The following is a 17,868-nucleotide window of genomic DNA, read 5'->3' as shown; positions in this document are numbered from 1 at the left end:
GCATGTATCAAAATATCGCACATATCCCATAAATATGTATAATCATTACGCATCAATAAAAACATACACTGTAATCCCAGAACTTTGGGAGGCTGAGGCGGGGGATCACTTGAGGTCAGGAGTTCAAGACCAGCCTGGCCAACATGGTGAAACCCTGTTTCTACTAAAAATACAAAAATTAGCCAGGTATGGTGGTACATGCCTGTAATCCCAGCTACTTGGGAGGCTGAGGCAGATGAATTGGTTGAACCCGGGAGGCGGAGGCTGCAGTGAGCCAAGATTGTGCCACTGCACATATACAATCAGGGACTTTTAAATGGCACTGTGTTGGAATTAAGAATACCACTGAGAATCAAGGGATAGCAGAATTCCCACTTAGTATTATTCCCAATGATTGCATATGCCCGGATGACTATGTATTGGCTGGTTTGTCAGCCACTGTTAGATGTGATGGAGACACCCAACAGAGCACACACACTGAGTTCCATAGGAGTGCCACCCCCAGACATGAAGCCTGCCACTCCAATGGGGGGTTGATTATCTGGATGGAGTTTACAAATATGGGCTAACTGTAATGTGCTACTTGTGTTGTGAGTTGACCTGCGGAACAATGATGAGACCATGTGGCAAGGCCTGTGTGTGTGTAGACTGACTACTACTGGATATGTAATTCAGAAGCCAGTCTAAAGATATCTTTGGAGACACAAATCAGGAAGTACTGCTGCTGATGAAGCAGAGCTAGGGATTTTTATTTATTAAAAAAAATTACAGACAGTACAATTCACTTTTTTGTATGTATACTTCTATTTTTTACACATGCATAGATTTTTGTTATCTATGACCACAAGCAGGATACAAAACAATTCCAACACCTCAAAGAATTCCCTCGTGCACCCCCTCTGTATTCAGACCCCACCCCACCCCAGACACTCAGCAACCTTTGATCTGTTTTCTGTTGTTGTATTTTCACCTTTTCCAGCATGTCATATAAATGGAATCATACAGCATGTAAGTTTTTGCAACTGGGTTCTTTCCTTTAGCATAATGCATTCCAGGTTCATCTACATAGTTGCATGTTTCAGTAGCTCATTATTGTTATCGTTGAGTAGAATTCCATCTTGTGGATGTACCACAGTGTATCCATTTATACACTGAAGAACATTTGCTTGTCTCTAGCTTTTTTTTTAATTACAAATGATACTTACAAACACTCATGTACAGGTTTCTATGTGCACATAATTTTTCATTTCTCTTGGATAAATACTTATAAGTGGGATTGCTGGGTCATATTGGATGTGTAACTTTTTGAGACTGGCATATTGTTTTCCAGAGCGGCTTTACCATTTTGCCTTTCCTGTTAGTAGTGTATGAGAGTTCCAGTAACAAATCCGCACCTGCACTCCTGAATCTAAAACAAAAGTTAAAAAAGAAAGAGTTCCAGTTGTTCCACATTCTTGTCAGCACTTGGTATTGTCACATATCTAATGTTTTGAAAAGCCTGATTATAGGCCAGGCACGGTGGCTCAAGCCTGTAATCCCAGCACTTTGGGAGGCCGAGGCGGGTGGATCACTAGATCAGGAGATCGAGACCATCCTGGCTAACACAGTGAAACCCCATCTCTACTAAAAACACAAAAAATTAGCTGGGCGTGGTAGCGGGTGCCTGTAGTCCTGGCTACTCAGGAGGCTGAGGCAGGAGAATGGTGTGAACCCGGAAGGCGGAGCTTGCAGTGAGCCGAGATTGTGCCACTGCACCCCAGCCTGGGTGACAGAGCGAAGACTCCATCTCAAAAAAAAAAAAAAGCCCGATTATAAACTGATGAATATCTCAAATGGTAGAACATCCCAGGTGAATGTTGTAGACTAGTGTTGGAGCCTGTGCTTTTGCTGTTGTACATTACTTGTGAAGCAGGACATGGCAAACCTGGCTCTATTGCTAGACCAGAAACTGAGTGGAGAAATTCAAGCATTAGCTGACAAGAAATGATCACATTTGAGATGTACTGTGCACTATCTGATACTGGGGACATAGAGGGTGAGGAGATATGCTTGTTCACATACATTATCAGGAAATACACAGCAGTTATAGGAACCATGTTTATAAGACGGAGCTGATTTACAGTCAGACTGCAAAGCTCTAACATTATCTCCATGATGCCCAGATGTCTGGCTCTGACTCTTGGTTGGAATAAGGCCAGTGAGCTATATGAGGTACTGGTTAAAGTCTGATATTCTCTGGGAGACTCCCAGAGCCAATTTGTTTATGATGGCTTTTTAACTTTTTTAAACTCACACAACCAGTTAGATAGCCTGGCTTGACTATGTAACCAGGGAACAGAGAGGCATAAATACCCATGCGGTGGCTGGGCACAGTGGCTCACGCCTATAATCCCAGCACTTTGGGAGGCCGAGGTGGGCGGGGGATTACCTGAGGTCAGGAGTTCGAGACCAGTCTTGCCAACAGGGAGAATCCCCGTCTCTACTAAAAACACGAACACTAGCTGGTCGCGGTGGCACATGCCTGTAATCCCAGATACTTGGGAGGCTGTGGCAGGAGAATTGCTTGAACCTGGGAGGCGGAGGTTGCAGTGGGCTGAGATTGCGCCATTGCACTCCAGCCTGGGCGACAGAGCAAGACTGTCTCAAAAAACAAAATAATGACAACAACAAAACCCATGTAGAGAAGTTCTGCTGTCAGCTCTCCCCAAATCAAGTCTGATACAGATCTTAGTGCTTCAGTTCAGAGACAGTGTGCAGTCCATGTGTGAATTAAAACCACTGAGGAACGTGCAGCTAGATGATTCTGAGCCCCAACGCTTACCTTCCCTTTCTTTTGCTGAGCCACATCCTTTGCTTCTAAGTAAAAACATTTCCTGGGTATGCTCTGTGGAGTCCTGTTAGTCCTCTGAACTGATGAAATCATTTTTCATATGCCTTATGACCTTGCAGTTAGGTCTACAAAATATGAATTTGTAAAATCACTCCTATTTTGTTGTATATATTTAGGCCAAGTTGACTTAGATTCTATGAACATGTTTGCTCCTTAGAGCTGCCCAAACTTCATTGAGCAATATATAAGTTAGATGAAAAATACTCATGCACCACATGACATTTTGGTCCATGATGGACTGCATATATAACGGTGGTCTCATAAGATTATAGTACCGGCCAGGCGTGGTGGCTCACGCCTGTAATCTCAGCACTTTGGGAGGCCAAGGCGGGTGCATCACGAGGTCAGGAGATTGAGACCATCCTGGCCAACATGGTGAAGCCCCGTCTCTACTAAAAATACAAAAATTAGCTGGGCTTGGTGGTGCACACCTGTAGTCCCAGCTACTCGGGAGGCTGAGGCAGGAGAATCACTTGAACCCAGGAGGCAGAGGTTGCAGTGAGCTGAGATCACACCACTGCACACCAGCCTGGGCAACAGAGTGAGACTCTGTCTCAAAAAAAACAAAAATTATAGTACCATATTTTTACTGTACCTGTTCTGTGTTTGGATAGGTTTACATATACAAATAATTACCATTGTGTTACAATTGCCTATAGTATTCAGCACAGTAACATGCAGTACAGATTTGTAGCCTAGGAGCAACAGGCTATACCATATAGCCTAGGTGTTTAATAGGCTGTACCATCTCGGTTTCTATCAGTACTCTGTGATGCTTGCACAATCATGACACTGCCTAATGATGCATTTCTCTGAATGTATCTCTATTAAGTGATGCAATGCTGTATTTATCAATTCATAAAGTGAAAATTTCTAAAGTGACTGAAGTGGCTTACACCTGTAACCCCAGCATTTTAGGAGGCCAAAGAGGGAAGATTGCTTGAGGCCAGCAGTTCAATACCAGCCTGGGCAACACCACGAGACCCCATATGTATAAAAAATAAAAACATTAGCTGAGTGGGATGGCTCATGCCTGTAGTCCTAGCTACTTGGGAGGCTGAGGCAGGAGAATTGCTTGAGTCCAGGAATTCAAGTCTGCAGTGAGCTATAATGGCACCACTGTACTCCCAGCCTAGGTGACAGACGGAGAACCTGTCTCAAAAAACAAAAATGCAAAGAAAATTTCTGACTTCTTCAAAAGAAATCTTCAAGCAGGATTCTGGAATACAGCCCAATGCTGTTTCATGCCTAAATATAAACCACAGGACCAAATTTTCCTAAGGAGCAGCAGCTTACATGTAAATAGCTTTAGAAAACACAACTTCGGCAGGGCGCAGTGGCACACTCCTGTAATCTCAGCATTTTGGGAGGCTGAGGCGGGTGGATCGCCTGAGGTCAGGCTTTGGAGACCAGCCTGGCCAACATGATGAAACCCCGTCTCTACTAAAAATACAAAAAAATTAGCTGGGCGTGGTGGGGGGCACCTGTAATCCCAGCTACTTGGGAGGCTGAGGCAGGGGAATCTCGAGTCAGAGGCTGCAATGAGCGAAATTGCACCATTGCACGCCAGCCTGGGAAACAAAAGTGAAACTGTCTCATAAAAAAAAAAAAAAAAAAAAAAAGAAAGAAAGAAAAGAAAACACAACTTTATTTAGACTTGCTTTAAAGCATTCAAAAGTACCTCCTTCACGGACATTCATTAGATTCCATACCTTGATTTCTCTCTGCGCCTTTGTTGAGAAATGACAGCACGGGGCCTTTTGAGGATGGATCGCTTTATCCACAGCCTTTCTTTTGGGGGCTATTTTCATTTTTTGTGTGTGCAAAATTGGGATGTATATGATGAATATGATTTACTGCCAGAAAATGAGAAAGAACATATATAGACCCCTCAATTGAGTTGTTATTAAGGTATGTAATCATAAGCCAAAAATGCAGCCAAATCTTCAACTGTATTTTATGGCCAGTTTTTCTTCATGCCAAAATCACCTATTAGTAACCACTATATCTTCGCTCATTGACTCTAGAACCCAAATATTTATACCTTTATTTATTTAACTTATTTATTTATGAGACAAGGTCTCGCTCTGTCACCCAGGCTGGAGTGCAGTGGCGCTATCCTGGCTCACTGCAACCTCCGCCTCCCAGGCCCAAGTGATCCTCCCACTCAGCCTCCCGAGTAGCTGGGACTACAGGCATGTGTCACCACGCCTGGGTAATTTTTTGCAGAGATGGGGTTTTGGCATGTTTCCCAGGCTGGTCTCAAACTCCTGGGCTCAAGAGATCCTCCTAACACGTCCCAAAGTGCTGGGATTACAGGCATGAGCCACCAAGCCCAGTCTTATACCTTTGTTTTTATTATATGTTTATAGATACTAAAAAATTACTTTTCCCTTTTAATAAAACAATCAAGTTAAATAAAAACTTTTTCATTAAATAAAAAATAAAACTGTTTTTAGTTAAAAAGCCTGACCATTTTGTTGGCCAGGAATTTGGGAAGACCTCAACTGGGCAGTTCTTGCTTGAGGTCTCATTTGTGGTACCATTTGGGTGTCAGCAGGGTCCACAGTCATCTGAAGGCTTGACTGGATGTCCAAGAGGCCTCACTTACATGGTTGGCAGCTGATGCTAGCTGATGGCTGGGAGCTCAGCCGTGGCTGTTGACCAGGGGGCCTACACATAGACTTCCCAACATTATGGTCTCGGTATGGCTACACTTCTTTCATGAAAGAGAGCTTTCCCCAGAGTTAAAAGTCCCTGTAATCCTAGCACTTTGGGAGGCCGAGGTGGGCAGATCACCTGAGGTCAGGAGTTCGAGACCAGCCTGGCCAACATGATGAAGCCCTGTCTCTACTAAAAATATGAAAATTAGCCGTGCATGTGGTGCGTGCCTGTAATCTCAGCTACTCAGGAGGCTGAGGCAGGAGAATCACTGGAACCTGGGAGGCAGAGGCTGCAGTGAGCCGAGATCATGCCACTGCACTCCCACCTGGGTGACAGAGCAAGAGTCTGTCTCAAAAAAAAAAAAAAAAAGTCCTAAGCCCCATTTGTTTCCTTTTAATCTTCCTTTCTTTAGTATTCTTTGATGGTGTAAAAGAAATGAGCAACAGTTAAAGTCATTCTTACAATCATTTCATTTGAAGAGTTCTCATCCTATGTGAATTCTCTGGTGTAGTATAATATATGAACGATGGCTATAAGCTTTTCCATATTCATCATTTGTACTTGACCAGTAAGACACAGACCATAGGTAAAGACTATATTCCTCCCCATGCCCCAACTTCAACACAGTCACAGGACTTTTATCTAGTTGGAATTCTCTGACGTTGAACAAGGGAAATGCTGGATGCCTCTCCTTCTCTAGTAGACTTTTTGCTTTCAAATAAGGCATTTACCATGGCTAACAGCAATCTCACATTTATTACATTTGCCTGGAAGATTTGGGCTGTGGCTAAACGTCTTTCTACATATATTACATTCACATTCCTAGTTTTCACAATAACATTGATTGAGTTTCCCTGCAGCATGAATTATCTGGTTTGAGGCAGCACCATATTGATAAAATTTATAGCTGTTTCCCTTCAGTGTCAATTATCTCATGTGGTGAAAGTTCTGAATCGTCTGCCCGTACATGACTGAATACACATATGCTCTAAGACCCAGCGATTCCATTCCTAAGTCTATACACAAGAGAAATACATGTATGTACACCAAGACAAGTATGTTCTCAGAAGCATGATTTATTATGACCCTAAGCTGTAAACAATGTAAAAGTCCATCAACAGTAGAATGGATAAATTGTGATATAATCATATAATCGAATTCTATACTGGATAAAAATAAATTAACTTCTGCCACATGCACTAATGATTAGGCTCAGGGACATGATGAATGTAATAAGCCATATATGAAAGAAGACATGATATATAATCCAATTCATAGAAAGGTTTATAATATGTAAAAACTAATTTGTAATGTTAGACATCAGAATCGTGGTCAACTGTGAGGAGGTAACAACTAATTTTTATTTTGTATTTGCAATGAGAAATACAGTTCATACCTCCTTCTTTTAAAGAAACTCTACTCACTGTGTAGTCCATGGACCACAGTCAGTTGGCCAACTAATTATTACTGATGAACAAAAAGATATATATTGAAATGGAAAATGTGATTTTAAATGTTTATAACGCCTTAACAGAGGAAGTTTTTTTCTGCTGAAGCTAGTAATAAAAAAAAATTTGAAATTTTTAATAATTTTTGTCATGTAATTTGTCTAATAATATTTGTGTGTGTATGTGTATGTGTGTGTTTTACAGGCTGGCAAACAGTAGGTTACCATGCAGTATAGCACCTTAAACTGTTGGATGTTATTACACTTGCAAGCAATATCATCTACAGGGTTTACTATGACTTAACATTTTTTTTACAAAAAAAGCCACATTACTTACTGAACTCCCATGGTTTCTACCTTGTGAGTTTTCTGATGGACAATGAGGTTTGACTTGCAACTGAAGAACTTTCCACACTGTTTACATTCATATGGTTTCTCTCCTGTGTGAGTTTTCTGATGGCGAATGAGGTTTGATTTCCTACTGAATGCTTTCCCACACTGAGGACACCCATTGGATTTCTCTCCTGTGTGTATTCTGTGATGAACAGTGAGGATCGCCTTCTGGCGGAAGGACTTCCCACATTCATTACAAATATAGGGTTTTTCCCCCGTGTGAATTCTCTGGTGGAGAGTGAGGGTTGTCTTTTGGCAGAAGGACTTCCCACATTCATTGCAAATATAGGGTTTCTCTCCTGTGTGAGTTCTCTGATGCACAGTGAGGGTTGTTTTCTGGATAAATGCCTTCCCACACTCATTACACTGATATGGTTTCTCTCCTGTGTGAGTTCTCTGGTGATCAATGAGGTATGACTTCTTTCTAAAGGCACTTCCACACTGAGGACATTCATAGGCTTTCTCCCCTGTATGTGTTTTGTGATGTCTAGTGAGGGTGGCCTTCTGGCGGAAGGACTTCCCACAATCGATACAAATAAAGGGTTTCCCCTCTATATGTGTTTTCTCATGAAGGGTGAGGGCTGTCTTCTGACGGAAGGCCTTTCCACATTGATTGCAAACATAAGGTTTTTCACCTGTGTGAATTCGCTGATGTTCAATGAGGTATGACTTCCTTCTAAAGTTATTCCCACAGTAAGGACAGTGAAAGGGTTTCTCTTCTGTTTGAGGTCTCTGAGGCATAATAAAAACAGACTTTCTGCAGAGGAATTTCCCATATTTGTTGTAGGCAGAGGGCTTCTTTTCCATAAGATTACTTGGATGGACACTGAGGCTTGACTTTTCTATGAAGGCAATTCCATCTTTATTGTATTCAAAGGTTCTTTCTCCTCTGTGAGCTCTAGTATGTGTAAATAGCATTCCTTTCATCAGGAAGGATTTTTCACATTCATTATGGTCAAATGGTTGCTCTGGAGCTTGAACCTCCTGATGCTGAATAAGCTCCTGTTTACCACTGAGAACTCTTTCTGTTTGTTTATGGAGATTCACTGCAGGATGAATTTTCTCATGCTTGGTATTGAGGAGTGATTTCTCCCATCCAGTACTGTCACCAAACTTCTCTTTCATGGGGCTTATATTTCTAATGACTAGTTCTGAAATATTTTTCAAAACTTTTCCATCAGGTTTATATTCACATAGTATTGTTTTTGAAATATGGTTCTTGCCTAGAGTAAGTGTTTTACCATACATATTACTTCTCTCCTTAATTAGTTTTTTGTGGTTGATGAATATGAGGGGTCTAGAATGCCTGTCTTGGTATTCTTTGAACTTCACTAAGACATCTTCAGTTTTCCCATCTGCTTCTAGAAAAGAATACCATTAACACTGTGAGTCTTCACATAAATGCTATGGATTGGGTGTACATACAGACAAACTATGGTGGGATTATCTCACTACCATGATCTACAAAAAGGCCAGAATAAATTACCTCTTGGTAGGGAAAATGTATAAACATAAATACAAATCTTGCTACTCTGTTAAAATGAAGAAAAACTGGCATAAGCAAAAAACACTCATATCTTTGGCATGTTATAAATATAAGCTGAACTGAGAAGGTATAAGAAACACAAGGATGGCCGGGTGCAGTGGCTCATGGCTGTAATCCCAACACTTTGGGAGGCCGAGGCGGGCTGATCACCTGGGGTCAGGAGTTTGAGACCAGCCTGGCCAACACGGTGAAACCTCGTCTCTACTAAAAATTCAAAATTAGCTGGGCATGGTGGTACATGCCTGTAATCCCAGTTACTCAGGAGGCTGAGGCAGGAGAATTGCTTGAACCCAGGAGGCAGAGGTTGTGGTGAGCCGAGATTGTGCCATTGCACTCCAGCCTGGGCAACAAGAGCGAAACTCTGTCCCCCCTCCCAAAAAAAAAAAAAGATAAGTGAGCAGAAGAGAAAGAATGATGAAAGAGGGATTCTACTTGGAATGGAAGATTCAAAGCTGCTGAAGTGAGTCTACCAAGGGTGCTGAACAGTAGGCAATGTGACAAAAAATTATTTAGGAAGAGATGAAAAGCTATACATTTATCCCCTCACAACTAAATAAGTGTTATAAGTGCTTCCAATTCTTTCTTCTTCACTTGCATTTACCATGAATGGTAAATGAACTTTCTCAGCTCATTTCCTAGTGTTTACAGAAACATTAGTCTATAGTTTAGGCCCTAGATGTCCATATAACCGTAACTTATTTTCTCTTGAAAGCAGAGAATCTGGAAAACATATTCCCATGGGGAATTATAAAATACAGCAAAAGACAAAATATATTTCCAACATGAATATAATCACTGTTGTGTATACATTTTATAGATAGATAGATATATATATATATTTAAATTCATTTTTATTTTTTTGAGAAAGGGTCTCGCTCTGTCCCCCAAGCTGGAATACAGTGGTGTGATCCTGGCTCACTGCAGCCTTGATCTCCTGGGCTCAAGCAATCCTCCCACCTCAGCCTCCCAAGCATCTGGGGCTACAGGTGTGTGCCACCATATCCAGCTAATTTTTGATTTTTTTTACAGACAGGGTCTTCCTATGTTGACCAGGCTGGTCTCGAACTCCTGGCCTCAAGTGATCTTCCAAAAGTTCTGGGATTATAGGCATGAGCCACAGTGCCCGGAAACTGTAGTATTCTGATTGCTGTTACCATCAATTTATTCTGCCAGAGATGGTCAATAATGAAATTCTCCTGACCAACAATTCTAACTTCATTCTTTAAATTTGCCAAATTACTTTTTTTCAGCTTTAGGGAAAGATAGGTTTGAGTTTTCCTCCCAATACATCACCTACCTTAACTCTGCTATTCCCTACTGGAGCTGTAAAGGACTGGATTCTTCAATGTATGTGCAGAGCACTAATTAATCTTAACAATTTAAAAAAAAATTATTGTATATCTTACTATTGTTGACTTACTACCATCCATATTTGGGAGGGCAATTTAAAGATGGATTCATCTTACCTATGATTAACATTGTTATTTATAATAGCCCCATATTGGGAACAGCCCAAATATCCATAAAAAGATGAACAGGTAAAACTGTGTTTCATGTATTACACAATAGAATACTACCTCAGCAATAAGAACAAACAATGCTGATACACAATGACAACAGGAATGAATCTCAAATATTTTGCAGAATGTAAGCTTTATGAAAAAGAATACATATTATACAATTCCACTTATGTGCAGTTTGGACATGTAAAACTAATCTGTATTGGTAATTGGAGTTACATTGCCTCCCTAAGAACTTCAAACACCTCCAAGTATATGCTACTATCCGATTTTTCTTAAAGTTTTCACATAGTCTTTCCTTTTTTTTGAGACAAAGTCTCACTCTGTCACTCAGGTTGGAGTGCCACAGCATGGTCTCGGCTCACTGCAACCTCCGCCTCCCAGGTTCAAGTGATTCTCCTGCCTCAGCCTCATGAGTAGCTGGGATTACAGGTGCCCGCCACCACACTTGGCTAATTTTTGTATTTTTAGTAGAGACAGGGTTTCACTATGTTGGCCAGGCTGGTCTCGAACTCCTGACCTTGTGATCCACCCACCTCGGCCTCCCAAATTGCTGAGATTACAGGTGTGAGCCACCACGCCCAGCCCCTTTTTTTTTTTTTTTTTTTTTTTTGAGACAGAGTCTCACTCTGTCACCCAGGCTGGACTGCAGTGGCACAATCCCAGCTCACTGCAACCTTAGTCTCCCAGGTTCAAGCGATTCTCATGCCTTGGCGTCCTGAGTAGCTGGGACTACAGGTGTGTGCCACCACATCTGGCTAATGTTTTTTGTATTTTTTAGTGGAGATGGGGCTTCATTGTGTTGGCCTAGTGGGTCTTGAACCGCTGACCTCAAGTGATCCACCAGCCCTGGCCTCCCAAAATGCTGAGATTACAGGCGTGAGTGACTGCTCCTGGCTAAGCTTTCACATAGTTTTTCTACCTTTCAGTATGCCGTCTGTCTGAAATTGTAATATAATTATAGTCTGGAACATTCATTTCAAGAAATTTTCCAACAGCCTGGGATTTTAACACAATCATTCTATGGAAAGTCCTCTATTTGATAATATAATATTGCTTTCCCAACTAAAACTCATGTTTTTGGAGGTCAATATTTTATTGATGATCTTCTCTAAAATCTTCTGAGTATACGTTTACACACTGTTATCTGAAGTTAGGGGATACAATGCTGGCAGGTACATCTAAAAAGAACTTAGTAGTAAATGATTTCTAAATGGATGAGAAAGACATTTTCGCTTGTATGGTACGACAATCAATAAGATAACTACTGGATACCTGGCCTCTGTTACAAGCTGCAGTAAGGAAAGGCAAAAGAGAGGACCTTATTTTGGGGAATGATTATAACCAAATGGAGAAAGAAGTGTCATATAAAACAATGTTGAATTAGGTACCAAATTACTAGATTATATCAGAGGATGTGTCTGCTCACATGTTACAGATGTTAAATACAATGGGAATGAATAAAAAACTGAAATAGACATAGTCTATACAGTAGTCAAGGTATTTCATGGAGGAAATGAAACTTGATTTTTGAGCTAAATGATATATAGTATTGTGTGGTAAAGAATTTAACCTTGCCAAATGAGAGGCCGAACCTTTAACTTCAGTTTCAGGGTGGTAATTTTTAAGGCCTTTGAATGTCATGGCTAATAGGAGTTTATTTGTTCGCCGGGGAGTCTTTGGCTGGCCAGACAGTAACAATGTGTTTGAGGGTAGGGGCTTTGAGTCATGCAGCAAGCATCAGCTCAGCTTACTAAGGCACTGGAAACTGAGCTCGGCCACATGGGCAATCAGGCCTATTTGATGGAGCCCCAATAAAAATTTTGGACACTGAGGCTGTGCTGAGCTTTGCTGGTTGGTGGTACTTTGTATGTATCGTCACATAGTGTTGCCAGGATTGATATCCATGATTCCACAGCGATAGGGCGACTAGAAGCTGCATGTTTGGCACTTTCCCGGACTCTGCCCATTTCCTTCTTCCCTTGATTGATTTTAATCTTTTCCTGTAACAAACTGTAACTGTGAGTATAACAGCTTTCACTGAGTTCCATGGGTCTTTTCAGCAAATTATCAAACCTGGTCGGGTGCGGTGGCTCACGCCTGTAATTCTAGCACTTTGGGAGGCCGAGGCGGGCAGATCACTTGAGGTCAGGAGTTTGAGACCAGCCTGGCCAATATAGTGAAACCCTGTCTCCACTAAAGTACAAAAATCAGCAGGGCATGGTGGCACATGCCTATAATCCCAGCTACTTGGGAGGCTGAGGCATGAGAATTGCTTGAACCTGGGAGGCGGATGTTGCAGTGAGCCAAGATCACACCACTGCACCCTAGCCCGAGTGACAGAGTGAGACTATCTCTCAAAAAAAAAAAAATTATTGAACCTAAGGGCAGTCTTGAGGTTCCCTGAATTTAAAGCTGCTGTCAGAAGTAACGGCAGTCTTGGATGGATTACCGTACCCTCTAACTTCCTAGTTGGCTAATTTTACAAGTATATATGGAACATACAGTATCCATCATATAAGGAAAGGTCCAGCTGTGATGAATAAAACCAATTAGTTTTCCTTCATTATCCAATCCAAGGGGACAGGTTCCGAAACCCCCAAGGATACTAAAATCCAAAGATGCTCAAGTCCCTCATATAAAATAGTGTAGTATTTGCATATAACCTACACATATCCTCCTGTATACTTTAAATCATCTCTAGATGACTTATACCTAATACAATGCAAATGCTATGCCAACAGTTGTTATACTGATTTTTATTTCTATTTTGTGTGTGTGTGTGTGTGTATTTTTTTCTATTTGCAGTTGGTTGAATCTGCTGATGTGGAAGCCATGAATTCAGGGGTCTGACTGTATATGAAGTATATTTAGGAGTCTTGAACAAATAGAGATTATCAAAAGTTCCTAGTCACAGACAGAAATACATATGGAATGACCAAATCGGGTATGATCCTGTCACCCTTGAAAACAGAGGGATTTAAATTTCATATTAAAAAGTGTTATCTTTTTAGCATAATGACAGAAAAACTGAAAAAAAAAAAAAAAAAAAAAAACTAGGGAAAAATCATGGCAAATCCAAAGATTAATTACAGTAGCCCACACCTGAAATGTTATGGCTCTCATTTTGGAAGCTGTCAATGGCAAATGAGAATATAAGAAGATACAAAGATATTTTACAGAGTGAGATAACATAACACATTGTGGAGAGATCATTAAGAAAGTATAACAGAGATGATGGACTCAATTTTATACTACTTGGGCTGATTATGGGAACAAGAGAATACAGAAACAAACAATAATAAATAAGATTATGGGAACAGGCCGGGCGTGGTGGTTCATGCCTGTAATCCCAGCACTTTGGGAGGCGAAGGTGGGCAGATCACTTGAGACCAGGAGTTCAAGACCAACCTGGCCAACATGGTGAAACCCCACCTCTACTGAAAATACAAAAATTAGCCAGGCGCGGTGGCAGGTGCCTGTAATCCCAGCTATTCGGGAGGCTGAGGAGAGAGGATCACTTGAACTCGGGAGGTGGAGGTTGCAGTGTGCTCAGATCACACCATTGCACTCCAGCCTGAGCAACAGAGTGAGACTCCAGCTCAATTAAAAAAAAAAAAAAAAGATTATGGGAACAAAAGAATAAACAAATAAGAGTAAAGATAGCAATTATTATTTCTGATATATTGGAAACCAAAAAGGATAGGACAATTGATAGTCATATTCCTACTGGCAGATTAAAATATACCACTAGAGTTGACAAGGGAGAAATGGGCTGAAATGTCTATTTGAAAGCGATTCACATAAAACAAGGAAATCAATTTGAGAATTCCTCAGATGATTGTACCTTGTAGGACTTTATAACCCGTCAAGAACTGAGAGTGAAGAAAATGCTTTAAGGACACATCAGAAAGATACCAATGAGAGGCCTAATGAAACAAGATTCATTTAGTCAACAAATATTTATTGTCCTAGACAAGGTACATAAAGGGGATAAAAGCAAACAAGATGTGAAAACGTACTCACAGAAATAGGATGAGAATGAGGTAGTATTTTTCACCCAAATCCCACAACTATCCCTGGCAGATATTAAGAATGATGCTCAGCATTAGATATGAAACATAAAAAGTTTACTGGAAAGAAATCATGGTCTTGAAATTACCATTTTGGTCCCAGGCATATGGATTTTGGAACCTGGCGGTAGGTCTCATGGTGAGAATGGGATGTGAGACTCAGGTGGGAAACAAAGAAATAATCTTTCTTTGCCCAGGGAAAGAGAAGAAAGTGAAAACTATGAGGAAGATAGATATTAAAAAATGATTTTTATTTTTCTGATACGTTTAAGAATGCTCTCTCAGGCCAGGCGCAGTGGCTCACTCCTGTCATCCCAGCACTTTGGGAGGCCAGGGCAGGCGGATCTAGAGGTCAGGAGATCGAGATCATCCTGGCTAACACGGTGAAACCCCGTCTCTACTAAAAATACAAAAAAATTAGCCGGGCATGGTGGCGGGTGCCTGCAGTCCCAGCTACTCGGGAGGCTAAGGCAGGAGAATGGTGTGAACCCGGGAGGCGGAGCTTGCAGTGAGCCGAGATCGTGCCACTGCACTCCAGCCTGGGCAACAGAAAGATACTCTATCTCAAAAAAAAAAAAATCTATTTTAATTTCTGATAGCGTAACCAAGTAACCCAGCCTCAAACGTACTTTAAAACATTTTTTCCTTTCTTGCTTTCAACCTTGAGACCCTTTGAAACTCTTTGTTGCTTTCTCACCTGGCACTTCCATGTGAACAGTGTTACTTATCTAATTATGTGCTTGCTTAGGAATTCCAGGGGCCAATTTTGAAACAAACCAGGAAGACAGACCCAGCTGCAGAATCCTCCCCACTTAGTGGAGGTTACAAATAGCCCACCACTACCAGGCCAAAGCCAGAATGAGGCAAACTGGACCTCTGGAAGAGCGATTACTCAAGATAAGGATCGGAACAAGACACACAGGCCTGTGCCCTCCTGCACCACCCTTTCCACATCCTTTCCTTCACAACCTCCTTCACTCAGCCCAAAAGGTAGAGATGGCTTCTTTGAGGCAGAAGCCTTGCCAACTCCCATCTGCTGGCATTTAATCAGTCAAGGTGCTTTCCTTTCACCACTCCCCAGTTCTCATGTTTTTGGCCTCTAAGCAGTGAGCAGCTGGACTTAGGCCAGTTACAATGCCATACACACAGACACATGCGCACAAAGTTCTTTTAAGTTCTTAATAACTTTAAGATTTTAAATATGTCTAAGACTAGAAAGTTTGAGAACTGCTGGTCTGGACATCTAGATTTATTTATGTATTTATTTATTTGTTTTTGGAGACAGAATCTTGCTCTGTTACCCAGGCTGGAGTGCAGTGGCACGATCTACGTTCACCTCCCGGGTCCTAGCAACTTGAGTGCCTCAGCCTCCTGAGTAGCTGGAATTACAGGTGGGCACCACCACGCCCAGCTAATTTTTGTATTTTTAGTAGAGATGGGTTTTCGCCATGTTGGGCAGGGTGGTCTGGAACTCCTGGCCTCAAGTGATCCTCCCATCACAGCCTCCCAAAGTGCTGGGATTACAGACGTGAGCCACTGTGCCCGGCCGACATCTAGATTTTGGTAATGACAAAGAAGTTTGTATCAAAACAATCCTCCAGCTGATAAAAAAAAAAAAACTCCACTTATTTGAAGGCACTAAAGAACGACCAAAAGTAGCCAGAAGCTGAAGTGGATGCAATTTTTGAAAGAAAGAAACCACACTGCATAAGAGCTACATTTAGCCAGGTGTATGTTCTCAATAATTCAGGCAGCACAGAAGAGCTAGATCTCCAAGAGAAAGCACAAGTCATCTGTATAAGGGAATCAGAGGTTGGAGTTCAGAGCTACTGTAACTTGAAGACAAAATCTGGGAACGAAGAAGTCAAAAAAGCAGAGCCCCAAAGTTGGCATAAGCCACCCTCAAAGCCTTGGTTAACTACATTGCTGCAGGGCAAGACTGCAAGGAGCCCAAAGGGGAAAGAAAGCTAGAGCCCTGAAGGAACTGAACAAAGAGTTTAGTGGCTGCTTAGCTCTGAAAAAGAGTTTGCAATTCTAGCCCTGTGCCAACAGGAAACTTATGAAAACCTTGGTCCCAATATAAGCAAATTGGAAATGTGATATTAAAAGAGAATAGTTCAGCATGGATTCATGAAGACCAATATGGGGCAGTCCCTTTCTGGTATTTTTAAATGCACTGAAAATTTTAAAGCAGAGTGGAAAAACAGGCAAACAAAACAAAACAAAAGAGCAAAAATTCCCAGTCCATTCATCTTTGTCCTGGGCTAGGTGAAAACAAAACAAAACAACAAAACAAAACAAAACAACCTTGGTCTTTCCATCGAGACTCCAGAAGGACCACGTCTTAGGAGTAAAGACTGCATCCCAGGACTCAGGACAACACCATTAAACTTTAACCAACTAGGCCCAGTCCTTGGGCATGTCCACCAAAGGGCCCAGTTTTAGCAAGAATTCTGTCAAGTCGGTTTAGCTGGAATCCCCCACTCTCAATATCTGATCTCTCTCCTCACCAACCCCTCCAGGTGATATCTGATCACCATGACCTGCTTTCAGTAGGAGTCCTGGTAGGTCAGCTAAGCAAGATTACCCTGTCCACTCAGTAATTTCCCATCACTGCCCCTCTCCCTCAACTATAAATTTCCTCTCTTCCTTATTGTATTCAGAGTTGGCCCATTCTCTCCCCACTACTTCAAAACCCCATTGTAGCAGTCCCTGAGATCTGCCTTACAAGTGTCAAGATAATGTTTTTCTTTAGTATTTATAGTAACACAGCTTGGATAAGAACAGATTGATTACTGGACCCCTTGGTGTCTCAACCAGGACCCCAAGTGCACACCTTTTGAGCCTTGGTCTTCACTCCTGACTGACTGGGGACCCACTGGTGAGTCAGACTCCTGGTCCACTACTCTGGACAAACTCCCATTGAAGCTGGTACAACATTTTGATTCCTTAGATTCTGAGCATACTCTAGAGGCTGGGTTAGAATCCTAGGCTCCTCTGTTTATATGAAGTTGGGTTAGAGGTGCCAGCTTCTTTGTTTAAAAGGTACCTGCTGGGCTAGAAGTCTTTCTTCCTGGGTTTTTCTTTTGGGTGGGAATCCACTTCCTGACTCTCAGGGCTAGAAAATTCCTGACTCTGTGAGGCCTGTTTGATCCTGTTTCTCCCATGGGAACTTCTCAGTTGATTGATGGTGTATGTTCCCCTGTTGGTATACGCTCTGCCAACTCCCTCTACTTCCTTTCTTCTTGGCATCACTTTACTAAGGATTCTTTAAACTGGCTCCTGTAAGACCTCTCCTTTCCCACTGCTCCACTCCTCCTTCCTCCTCTCACCAC

General features: G+C 41.7%; 1 protein-coding gene across 9 annotated transcripts in view; it reads right to left on the bottom strand.

Moving 5' to 3' along the window:
- The window catches only part of ZNF382 (zinc finger protein 382), a 180,781-nt gene that overhangs the window by 119,983 nt on the left and 42,930 nt on the right, over window positions 1–17,868 (bottom strand). For 3 of the 9 annotated variants that reach the window (XM_055239667.2, XM_055239668.2, XM_063614141.1), the window contains one exon: window positions 729–8,755. In XM_055239667.2, coding sequence (XP_055095642.1) covers window positions 7,335–8,755 — 1,421 coding nt within the window. In that variant the 3' untranslated portion in view covers window positions 729–7,334. Of the gene's footprint in view, window positions 1–728; window positions 8,756–17,868 lie in introns of those variants that run through there. The other 6 variants (XR_008650338.2, XR_008650339.2, XM_055239648.2 and 3 more) reach the window with 6 other exon arrangements.

The sequence above is a fragment of the Symphalangus syndactylus genome, chromosome 13, assembly GCF_028878055.3.
Source record: "Symphalangus syndactylus isolate Jambi chromosome 13, NHGRI_mSymSyn1-v2.1_pri, whole genome shotgun sequence".
Lineage (NCBI taxonomy): Eukaryota > Metazoa > Chordata > Mammalia > Primates > Hylobatidae > Symphalangus > Symphalangus syndactylus.
This window is presented reverse-complemented; position numbering and strand designations above follow the sequence as displayed.